Consider the following 12,232-nt stretch of genomic DNA (forward strand, 5'->3'; position numbering starts at 1 on the left):
GTCACTTCCTGCTTCCTTCCTGTCCTTTTACCTTTTTCGAGGCTTCGCCCCTAGAGCCATGGGACTCTGGTGTGGACCGGTTTTCTGTGAGATTTTGATCCTTCTCACAAGATCCTATCTAAGCCTGTGTCTGGAACAGCCTGTCATCGACCTCGCCCTCTATCGCTCAGCGACCTAAATGGAGGCCCCAGGACTGAATGCGTAGGTGACCTGTGTGGCGCGGGCCGGGCGGGGCCTTTTCGTCCTTGAAAAACCTGGTATACTTTTTGACTGCTGTTTGGAAGAATAGCCCTGTTCTCGCCCTGTCATCTTACAAATATAGAAAAAGACCTAAAAGAGAAGTTGGCAGCTGCACCCTCAGTCGTTACTGAGTGGTTACTAGTACCAGGCTCTTTGATAATCGCTTGTTAGGGGTTATCCCATTTTACAGGTAAAGACTCAAACTATCAGTAATTTGCTATTGTCAAACGTCAGGTAAGTTGTAAAACGAGATAAAAAACACACATCATTAGTCAAAAGACTACTTCAGGTCTACTGACTTAATAACCAAAGTTTCTTCACTGTAATAGTTTCAACAATTTGGCCCAAATCTTTCTCTCCGACCCTATTGTGTAACATATTCTTACAATTCATTGTTTATTGTAAATCTAATCTATCACGTTTTGTCCTAGCAGCTGCAAATACAGAAAGCAGTAAGAATTGTGTCCTCTGAGACATTCCCTCCGAAGCTGTTTTTTCCCCACCCTTTATTACCCTGCCACACAAATATACTTTTCCATATCATTCTGTCTTTGCAAATGCTGTTCCTTCCAGGAACCCCCCTCCACCACCCGTTTTGTTCTGTACGTTAGGAATTTCTTTGATTGTACCTCTTTTCTATTGAGGTATAGTAAGTTGCCTTTCTTTACCATAGTCTTTTGTATTGAGTCTGTAAGCGTTACTGAGTTTGTAAGATCAGTGTGGCACTAACTGTTTTATAGTAATTTGTTAGTATAATTCTTACTATAACCTGGAATAGATATTATTCCTTTTTTCAGAAAAGTTTCCTGAAAGTTACGCAGCTAGTACCTGAATCAGCATTCCAATGTAGGTACTTAAGTTTTGTTGTATGTGCTCCACCTTAACTAGAATAGTTATCACATTGTAGTGTGGCACTAACTGTTTTATAGTAATTTGTTAGTATAATTCTTACTATAACCTGGAATAGATATTATTCCTTTTTTCAGAAAAGTTTCCTGAAAGTTACGCAGCTAGTACCTGAATCAGCATTCCAATGTAGGTACTTAAGTTTTGTTGTATGTGCTCCACCTTAACTAGAATAGTTATCACATTGTACTATAGATGCCTATTTAACAATTGATTCTCACTTCCTGACCACATACCCTAAGGATTTGGAGCTTCTGGAAGGTAGGTGTTCTGAATTAATTCATCTTGGCATTTCTGATATCTAGAGTATTTACTTCAAGGGAAGGGCTTAATAGCTGTTGTGAACAACTCAGTTGGTAGGTTGATCAGTTGGTTATCCAGTGGATGAACCGATAGGTGGACGATGAAATTTTTTACCATTGGAAGGGAATTTGGGATTGTTCATTCCAAGCTCATTTTTAGAAGGAGCAACTGAGATACTAATAATCTTTATTGAGTTATAAAAATAGACCAGTTTCTACGATAAATGATTTGCACATAATTTCAAATTTAATCTTTACTGTTATTTTTGTTTTTACAGATGAACAGTTCATATTTGACCAAGATCACATAATAGATGGGGAATTGGAACCTTCCATGACTGGCTTCAAATTAATGTAGTCTTTGTAGTTACTTACATAATAATGATCAAAGCAATTTTGCTATGTAGAGTGGGTAAACTCACTGAGGGAGGAAAGCAACACATGAAAAATGTGAGGCAATATGGCAGGAAAGATCAGCAAAGAAAACAAGTAAAAAAACAGGTAAAATTAAATTTTCCATTTCCAAAATAAAAAGAATGGAAAAAGCAAAAGTTAATGTAATAGACAATAACATTGATCATAGTAATATCTGGTATTTGGTAAAGAAAACAGACACAGCAAATCCAAGAAAGTAGAGAAAAAATATTGGAAACAATTTATTACAGATTAGGAGACAGTAAATCAAAAATGAATTATGTAGCCTTTTACTAATAACCTTAAAAATTGACTTGATAATTTTTAGAAAAATGTAAATTTCAAAATTTGGCTTAAGAATTAAAAAAAAATCTTAAACTGATAATCATGAAAGAATGTCCTAAAGTAGGGTATCCTTCTCAAAAATCATCAGGAACATACATAAAGGATAGAATGTTTCCAAACTCTACCTTTCTCAAAAATTTAAATACATATTACTTGTGAGGCTGTGTGTGTTTGTAAAGGCTTCAAAAAAATGTGCAAATATATGTACTTTGATAGTCATAACTTTGTAACTGATTTTAATTTTGAATATTCACCCGTAAAAGTTTTGCTAAGTAAAATTAGTTACAAAATATAACTGCTAGAAATACAATTCTACAGGCAATAATATGCCTGGATTACAGGCATATTTATGGATTACAGTGAAAACAGTACAAATAATACATGTACAATTAACTCAGCAATTATTTTGTAAAAGAATCATAAGTTTGGAAAAGATCTTTTGGCTAACCATTGGTTACAGAACAAGAAGATGTGACTTTTCATATCTGTATTATTTTTTTGTTTGCTTTAATCCTAAGTAAAAATGTAGAAGAAAAGAGAATCATACCATCACACAAAGCAAAAGAAGATATTTTCAAAGAATAGGGGAGTAAGAAGGATCAAAAGACTTAAGAAAAACATTGATTCGGGCAGAGTCATTGATATATTCAGGAGAGCAATTTTAATAAAATGATCAAGATGCAAAAACCAGATTGCACAGGATTTCAAGGTAAGTGATTGACTATAAAAGAAGCTTCTTGAAGTGCAGAATTCCAAAGAGAACCATTTGTGAGTAGGAGGCTTTGGTTTCAATTAGTAAAAGTGGCTAGACTTTTCCCCGTTTTTCAAAAAATGAGGTGGTGATGTTTTGAGAAAGTCATTCTGTTGCCGGAGGTGCCTTCAAACTGCCTTTCAAGTAGCTAGAACTACAGGTGCATACCCTGTCCCCCAGCTCTGCCCATGTAGTCTCAATCTTCCCTCTAAGGCATTCTCTTTAGTGCCCACCTCCAAACCTGGGCTAATCCATGGATACTTTTGTTTCAAATTTCTTATTTTTCCTTAATTGCCCAATAGAGTACTCATTTCCACTGGTTGGGGTTAGGAAAGAACTTCCAACTTCACGAAAATTTAGGACATTCCTGACAGTGTCCTTTTGATTTTCTATTTTCAGTTTGCGTCCTTGATCAGCTACATCTTTCCTCTTCCAGGCATCTTTAAATGCCTTCTTAAGATTTTCCTGAATATTCTTTATGAACCTTTTTTAGGACTTTTGTTTGGTACTAAAATTAAGTATAACAATGTATAATTTTCTATTGTAAGGTGAGCTGTTACAAGTGATTCTTTCAGTAAATACCATCTTTTTCTTCCCCATTTATTTTTAGCCGAATTCCAGGGAGATTGCTTTGTATTTTCCAGATCAAAATTGGAAGCTTTAAAAACAAAAATTACATTAAGTGCAGGACACAGCAAAGTAAGTATAAATTTAATGAAATTCCTACATTCCTTACATTCTCATAAACATCACTTAATCCAAAAGATAATGACCCATCGTCTTTGAGGCTTCATTTAGCCTTCCTTGTTGCACTTTCCAGAGTTGGTTACTAGTTCTAGTTCCCAGTTCTATGTGGGGCTTAAGTCAAATTTTGATTCGTAGATTGACTCTGGAACATTTTACTGTAGAACATCTTAAAATGTTTGAGGTTGCTGCAAGAAGCAACTAAATGAGAAACCCTTGAGATGAGGAATTTCTTAACATTCCCTTAAGTAGTTCTAATGCATAGCCAAATTTATGTAGGTTTACATCATTAACCCACATCTAACATTCTATCTCAAAGATAAAATAGCAGTTAAACTATCTTAATTCCAACTGTAAATACCAGTTACCCTCAGAAGCAGCACTGGCTCCTGTACTCCTGATACCATCTTATTTCATCAGCCTCTGACATCTCTCTTCTCCAAGGTTCCTCAGTATTTTGGCTAAATTTTATAACTCATGCTGTTTCATTACTTATCATTCACACTGCCCATTGCACCTGCCCTGAGCATCTATATCAAACTGTTCTTGGGTTATTAGGGAATCTTTCTTAAGCTTATCATTTTTTTTCTACTTTGTTGATTAGTGTTTAATTTTTTTTTTTTGCATTGCTATTTTTCTATTACTTTTTTTAAAATCACGTTTCTTTAGGTCTTTACCTTCCTACAGGCTTTTTATTCCCTAAGGAACGTCCTTAACCCTCTTTTCACTCTTTGAATACTTTTTGTAGGCATTTATAAACAGGTAAGGTTTCACCAGAAAAATGTCCAGCAGAAAATTTTGCCTATTGGATTCATCTTTTTAATGCAGTGTTTTTGTGTAGTCTCAAACCCAGTAAAGATTCACCAATTTTATTACTAGGCCTTTCTCCAACATTTAATAATCTCTTTAAAATGTGTTATTCTTAGAAAAAAGTTTTTTTTTTTTTTAATTTTTTGAGACAGGGTTTCACTATGTAGCCCAGGCTGGCCTTGAACTCACAGTGATTCTCCTTCCTCAGCCTCCCAAGTGCTGGGATTACAGGCATGCACCACCACACCCGGCAGAAAAAGCCTCTTCAATGAACAAAAATGTCCACTTTTGTTTAAAATGTCTAGTGGCAGTTCTGGTCATCATGACCAAAACAGTTCGTAATCATTCAAAATTACCAGTGTCAGCAGTGTAAAAGTCCCTTTTTTTCAAAACATGAGCTGTTTCATACCATTCCATTTGCTGTTAATTCTCCAGTTACCCTTCCTGTCATTATGAACTCCACAACTAGTTATAGGACGAGACTGAGGTATCACCTCTGTAAAGTCTTCCTTAACTGACCACTACAGGTTGGTATGGCAATTTCTATCTTAAGCCTTTTATCTTTAGATCTCCCATTAAAATAAAGCTAGGTTCAAATTATTGTACAGCTAACCTTGGTGGCTACGTTTTATCTAGAAAGTGGATTAATCATGGTACGTACCATGATTTCTTAAGTACCAGGGAAAATATAAAGTCTGCTAGTGCCAAGCATATAGTGTTTAGTAAATTATGCCTGTGTTTTATAGATTTGCCTCCAGCAGATGACAGAAAAGATTAGAGTCTTTTCTGTGAGAATGCCTGCTTATGTCATAACAAGTACCACACTAACACTTCTAAGAAACAGGTAAAATCAAGTCACTCAAGAAACAGACATACAAACTGGAAGTTTCTTTATCATTCTATTTATTACATGTTTGAATATTAACATCTCATGGTATCCATCTAATCAAATCAAAACCAACAAAGGAAAAAAGGTTAACCATGTTTCAAGTGAACATTCTTACAGATTCCCCTGTAACTTAAAATAGAAATATGTTCATCTGCATTAAATCACTTGACAATTTTAAAAATATCTTTTAAAAAAAATCACCTTTAGTACTTAAATATATTTGTTAATTGCTTGATGGCAGCAGTGTCCAAGTTCAATGAAAGTTGCTTCATTAGATTATTTGCAAAAATGGACATCTAGATGGTTCTCTATAGCTGAAGATACATATCTATATATGTGTATGCAAAAATGGCCTATTTTTTAAATTTTTCAAATCTGGCTTTTCTGCTAGAAAAGTCCTACAGTGTTCTCTCACCATCCCCTCTTGAAGGATAAAACTACCTTCATACATTGCTTCTTTAATCATGGAAAGCTACTAGAAAAAAAAAAACTTACGTTGAGGTTGCTGTTCAGTTCCATTTTCACCCAATAAAAAGTACAGAAACAGTCTTTATTTGATGGTGTGCATAAATATTACACTCCATGTATAGCAAAAATATTTTTTATTTATAATTTACAGTTTGACAAGTGAAAATCGTACATTTTTACACATACAATTTCATTTCATTAAATTTGCACACATCTACAGAACTTTCACACAACAAGCACCTGAAACTGTGCAGGCAGTAGGAAATGCAAATACTAAAATGTATTTATTATCCAAATTATAGCTGAAGGCCCTGCCTCAGCTAGACAATTTATACAGATATGTCTATATATACATAAAAAAATCTTCACCCTCTATATCCAACAGCAGCTTTGTTTAAAAAGAAAAACCTTTCTCATTTTATTTAAACTGACTCAACTGTATCATTTTCTGTTTTAATTTCAGTTGATGTTATGCTTTCCTCTGTACAAGCTGGTGGGGTATCAATTTGTTCTTCCTTAACTTTTGGACTTTCACAGGGTTCCTGCAACTCGTTTTTTACAATGTTCAACATAATGTTCAAAGGATTTTCAACTGGTGTCTTGCTGGGAGATGGTGTACAATCAAATGAAGATGTCTACAAAATGAAAATGCCTATGAGTACTGATGAAAAGTTCTAAGTTACCACATGAAAGGACATACGGTTTTCTATGACCCTTGTCTGAGCAAAGACATACAACAAATTAACACACATGCTTTCTTACAAGACATGCCACAAAGGCAGTCAATTAATAAAAAATGCAACATTCAGTACATTTCAGCAAGTAGCCATGACACTTAAGAGCTGAGTTACAAGTATATACACCAAAAGAAATTGATTAGAAAAGCTTTTATATGTAAACCCTGCAGAAATGGCAACCCTTAGAAATATTCTGAGTTTTCTGTCATAATTTTGATTATGAGATTTTTTTATCTCCACAAACCATCATAGGAAACACTGTCTTTTTTGGATAACCTCGAAATACCTCCCCAAACCACTTTTCAAACCCGGTGTCTTCTAACAATCACTGTGTTCCACTGTTTGTTTCTTAAAACACTCAACCTATGAATATGACAAGGTTTAGGGAGTTTCTTCCTTTCTAGTAGTGGGGACTGAACCCATAAAATGCTGAACTATAAACTCAGCCCTATTTTGAGAGTAAGTTTCCCAGGCTGGCCTCTTAATTATCACACCTCAATCCCCTATTAGCTGGGATTAACAGCTAACTGAACCATCATACGAAGCAACAATTTAAAATTTTAAGGGCACAAGACATGTCTTTCTCAGATTTTATATATAGTCATCTAAAAAGTATTCCCCTAGTAGATGGCTAAATCAAGTAAATGAGGGGGAAAAAAAAGCATTTAATATTTTTCAGTTCTAGAAATCAATTCCTATCATTCTTCAGTTTTCCACATTTCTCCAGGCATCATATTCTACTAAAAAAAAATCAATATTCAAGTGAACGAACACTAAAAATACTTCAAAATTTAATTTGCCCATCACATAAGATGGCAGATTGCTGGTGTTATCCTAACACCAGTATTCAGTAAACAACTGCTACATCAAAACATAGAAAAAGCTCAATATATTAACAGTAGCATTGTTCTGATGTCAAAGTAACTGAAAATAATATAAATGAGGAATACAGTAGCCAAAGAACTTACATTTTGATAATCTTCATAACATGATGGATGATAAATCTAAAGCAATAAGGAAAAAAAAGTAAGTACCTTTTCACATGTATTTCTAATGGACAATTCTGAAATGATTTTTTCTTTTAAAATTTAAGCCAGAAGACTAGACTTTGCAAAGGTGATAAAAGTTTATCACAAAAGAGCTAAAATCAATATATGGAGTATGAAAACTCATTAAATTTGCTCTGTACATTTTAAGTAATATAACATGATGTGCTATCAAGACAGTAACAGTTTTGATGATGGAAGCATAAAATTCAAAACTATGGTTGGGCAGAGCAAAGATTCCAAACAAGTCAAATTCAGCAGTAATTATGCTACCTGCTATGTAAGTATATATAGCCAGGTGGTTGCTAAAGTTTCTCAAAACTTAATTATTCTATGACTAAAATCTAATGCCTTATTGGCCACAAAAAAAAATTATACTCTTTCAAAACGGTAAACCAACAAAAAAATTTACCTTCACACTTACATGAAAAGTAAAAAACTAAGAATTACCTTTCCGTCCACTCTAATAGCATTTTTTAAGTGCCATTCCTCCTCCTCTTCATCCCAGTACTGTTCAAATTGTTCTTGGCAGATTTCACAACTCTAAGAACCACATAAAAGAAAATTACGTAACAGAACACACTTAATCCCAGTAAAATAAAAGTAAACACTAGTTGAGTAAGAAATTTTAGAATGTACAAGTTTAAATAATACTCAATATACAACACAGATACAAAGATCTTAGGACTGTCAAACTTCTGGAAAAAACAGTGAACATTTCACCACAGTTGGTCACTGGTATTTGAAAGAAATATAAAATAATATGTAATTATTTACTGAAAAATACTCCCAAAATAGCCAGGCATAGTAGCATACACCTGTATTCCCAGCACTCAGCAGGCTGAGCCAGGAAGATCTTTTGTGAGTTCCAGGCCAGCCTGAATTGCATAGTAAGACCTTGTCTCATAAAAACAAAAAAAAAATTTAAACACTACTCTCTTACCTCAACTGCTCCAGCTGGTCCAGCAGGTACACTTTGAAACTCCTTTTCTTTAGCAGCCTCCTGAGTTTTGAGCACAACTTCTTCATGTGCCTTTTCAAAAAACTGGCTCTTTGCACGTTCTTCCAGGTCAGCTATCTCCTCAAATTCTATCCAGTCCTTAAAATAAGTTGATTTATAAAGAACATTTTCATTTATTCTAAACCTATTTTTCTTCAGTAGAACGCAATTTAAAGGTAATGGTTCATTCTTCTATAGTATGCTCTAATATTTAAAATTATACTTTCTCTTTTGGCCCTATGGAGCCAATAATGAACAATTAAGTTTTTTTTTTTTTTTTTTTTTTTTTGGTCTTTTTTGTTTTTATCGGTATCAGGGATCAAACTCACGACTCACGACTGCCTGCTTGCAAGGCAGGTGCTTATGCCGCTGAGCTAAATCCCCAGCCCCAACAATTAAGATTTTAATGTTAATTTTCCACTAACTCTTAAGTTACAACTGTAGATAAACATTATGTACAGTTTGTTATGAAAAAATTTCAATAACTGAAACTTGGAATTTTGAAACCAGAACAAGTTTGTGTACTACTAGTATAGTCTAAACAACAAACACATACTTTTTAGTCATGAAAATTCACATTAATTCACTATACCTTTAGAGAAAGATAAAACTGAAGGCTAAAAGATAGTTCAAAACCATATGGATTACTTACAGTTAAACTGTAGTACCAACGTCTATGAGTGACTTTTCTGCTAACATCTTTCTCAGTTCTATTTTGTCGATAATGCCAGTCCAAGTGATCTGCATATACATCTGTCTGTGATGTTGTAAACCTCATTCCACAAGAGTAACACTGAATACCAGTGTACAGCCGGTTTATAACGCTGTCATAACGTCTATTTTGAAAAAGAAATGACTTTTAGTTTTGATAACATGGCTTAATAGATTTTTTAAAAATAAATTACAAATAGTAAAGTTTTAACATGTGGCAAACCAAAAAGATCTGCCTGAAGCAGTTAATACCAGAGAATTGATATTATTATCTCGTGTATCTGTGACCCTTTTTCCTTAACTTTGTTGAATCATGGAACCTACCTGGATAGGCTTGTCCCCTACTAACTAACTTCTGGCTAAAAATGGAAGAATCCTATGCTGGCCAAGGCAATAATAACTGACCTATTTTTAGCTTGGAGTATATATCAAGATAGACATTGGCAGAACAGTTGAATTTCACCCCTCTAGATCTTCGAAAGTCTGGATAATTCAACTGCTCCATTCTTGCTCTAACAGCAATAATATATTATAGTAATATGGGTGAAGTACATGAACAAATAATGCAATTGTTAACCCTTGAGGAGAGAATAAAGGAAAACTCAAGACATTGGTACTCTGCATCCCAACAAACACATATTTGTGATACTGAATAATGATTTAATGAAGAAAAAGTTTATTGTAACTACATGGAAGGAGTCGGTAGGTACTAAAAGATGAGCTAGGTACAGTGATACAGCCTGTGGTCTCAGCTATTCAGGAGGCTGACAGGATCACTTCAGTCCAGGAGTTCAGTGCAACCCTGGACAAGCGGGGTTTAAGGGGCCAGGGATTTAGCTCAATGGTGTAGGTGCCTGCCTGGCAAGGGCAAGGTCATGAGTTCAATCCCTCCCCCTTCAAAAAAGGGAAGGGGGATGGGGAGACCTAGTGATGTAGCTCAATAGTAGAACACTTGACTGGAAGGCAAAGGTCCCAAGATTCCTACAACTATTAAAAATGAAAAGGTAAAAACTAAAGCTAAAACTTCACTTTTAAGAGTCTAAAAATAATCCAGCAGAAAATACACATTTTAAGAAATAAAAGTTAATCTCAAAAAAGAATAGTTTATAAAATATTTTTAAAAAATCAGTTGCTTCTAGGGGACAAAATTATATAAAGAATAGTTTCAGGAAAAGGGAATTCCATTGGAATTCCAGCCTTTATTATAAGCCTTTAAATATGTAAAACTATTACTAAGGAAAATAACGTTTTAAAAATTATAAAACCCATTTAGCTAATTTTCCATAAAATACAAGAATAGTATAAATCTATATACTAGAAGACAGCTTTAAGTGTCTTGAATAAGTATAACAGGCAATACTAACATTTAAAAATAATGTGCAAAATACTGACAGTGTGAGACTTGTAGGCAGTTATATTTTCTTGGTTTATCCGGTGTTATCCACAAAGAGTTGTATGGGAGACAACTCTAGTGACTTCCCTTGAATGCAAAACAATTACTGCAGCTTTGATTATTTGGAGACATTTTATTATACTGATATGTAGAGAGCTGGATATATTTTTTTTTTCTGTCTTTAACTGGCTCTAAGCATTACAAATAAGGCTAGTCAGGTATTGGTATATTATCTCTAAAGTCAACAGACAGTTTCCTCACATAATGTTCTTGGTGTAAAGGATATGAACACAGCTGGCTGTTAGAGCTAATAGCTCTGGGAATGTCAACTGGATAGGAACCTTAATAAGATAAAAGAGACTATGACTCCCTAGGGTACAAGAGTTTGCACCAAAGCCACAGCCTCCCGAAAAAATTCAGTTGCTACCTTAATAAGTTGTATAAATTGATCCTTCTGCATATCTTTATCTCTTTAGAGATAAACTTTATCTCTTTATTTACAGAGATGCCTTTCTTCTACCTGGCTAGCCATCCTCACTGTCACTCATCCCTGAGCCACCGCCCTACCTTCACAAGATAATAAATTCTAGGAGAGGCCTAAGATCAGGCCTAGGAGAGGCCTTTGTCCACACATACACAAGGGGATTGGCCTTAGGACCCCTTGGCTGCCCTTAAGTTAGAATATGTCTTATTGTTTTTACTCTGGTTGTGGGTTGTATTGGTGGTGGTAGATAAAAATTAACTTGCTGGGATTCCAATGACGTCTCAATGGGATTACAAATATAACCTTTTTGATTGTGAGGAAAACTAAAAAGAAGATTATAATACTTGGATGACTATACACAGTATTTGAGATTATAATAAATTAGTTCCAGGAGGTGCATAAATAACAAAGTCTGCTGATAGCCAAGCCCTTTATATAAGGTAGCATAGAGCTGGCGATATAGTTCAGCTGCACAGCGCCTGCCTGGTAAGTGCGAGATTGTGAGTTCAATTCCCAGTGCCAAAAAACAAAAAAAAAATGAAATAAAATGGCACAGTATTTGCATATAACCTATGTATATCTTCGTATGTATTTTAAATCACCTCTATTTATGATACCAAATACAATTCACATGCTCTGTGAATAACTGTGATGATGTATTATTTAAAGACTAATAAGGAAAAGTCTGTGTATACTGAGTACAAACACTACTTTAAAAAAATACTTTCAACGCAATTGGTTAAAACCAGGAATGTGAAAACTGGTTATTAAAGACTCTATTTCTTAAGTTTCTATAATGATCATAATGCTATATATAGAAACTGGTTTTTTTCTGAAAATTTTTCAATGCTGGGCTATCAAACTTCATTTCTGAACTTTAGAAGTATAATACAGAAAAATAACAGAAAATAAAGATAAGGAAAACAAAAATGACATCAATATTTAAACTCCTTATATTTTCTGTCCAAAATCGATATAAAAATAGAAATGTT

General features: G+C 34.3%; 1 protein-coding gene and 1 long non-coding RNA gene across 5 annotated transcripts in view; one reads left to right on the top strand and one right to left on the bottom strand.

Annotated features, from left to right (window-relative positions):
- Positions 1-6,817, top strand: LOC106027388 (uncharacterized). 3 transcript variants are annotated; one of them, XR_001200985.3, is made up of 5 exons: positions 1-201; positions 1,727-1,949; positions 2,726-2,916; positions 3,569-3,657; positions 6,407-6,817. It is a non-coding gene; the product is annotated as an uncharacterized LOC106027388 (long non-coding RNA). The 3 variants fall into 3 exon arrangements; XR_010049809.1 differs by having other exon boundaries at positions 5-474; XR_010049810.1 differs by having other exon boundaries at positions 5-430.
- Pcf11 (PCF11 cleavage and polyadenylation factor subunit) overlaps positions 5,399-12,232 on the bottom strand; it is a 25,343-nt gene continuing 18,509 nt past the window's right edge. For both annotated transcript variants that reach the window (XM_023564606.2, XM_003468521.5), the window contains exons 12-16: positions 9,305-9,488; positions 8,596-8,751; positions 8,103-8,195; positions 7,575-7,610; positions 5,399-6,504 (exon numbers count right to left, since the gene is read on the bottom strand). In XM_023564606.2, the coding sequence (XP_023420374.1) occupies positions 6,292-6,504; positions 7,575-7,610; positions 8,103-8,195; positions 8,596-8,751; positions 9,305-9,488 (682 nt within the window). In that variant the 3' untranslated portion in view covers positions 5,399-6,291. The remainder of the gene's footprint in view (positions 6,505-7,574; positions 7,611-8,102; positions 8,196-8,595; positions 8,752-9,304; positions 9,489-12,232) is intronic.

The sequence above is a fragment of the Cavia porcellus genome, unplaced genomic scaffold (assembly GCF_034190915.1).
Source record: "Cavia porcellus strain 051 isolate PalLab524CR breed Dunkin Hartley unplaced genomic scaffold, mCavPor4.1 scaffold_9, whole genome shotgun sequence".
In the NCBI taxonomy this organism is placed as follows: domain Eukaryota; kingdom Metazoa; phylum Chordata; class Mammalia; order Rodentia; family Caviidae; genus Cavia; species Cavia porcellus.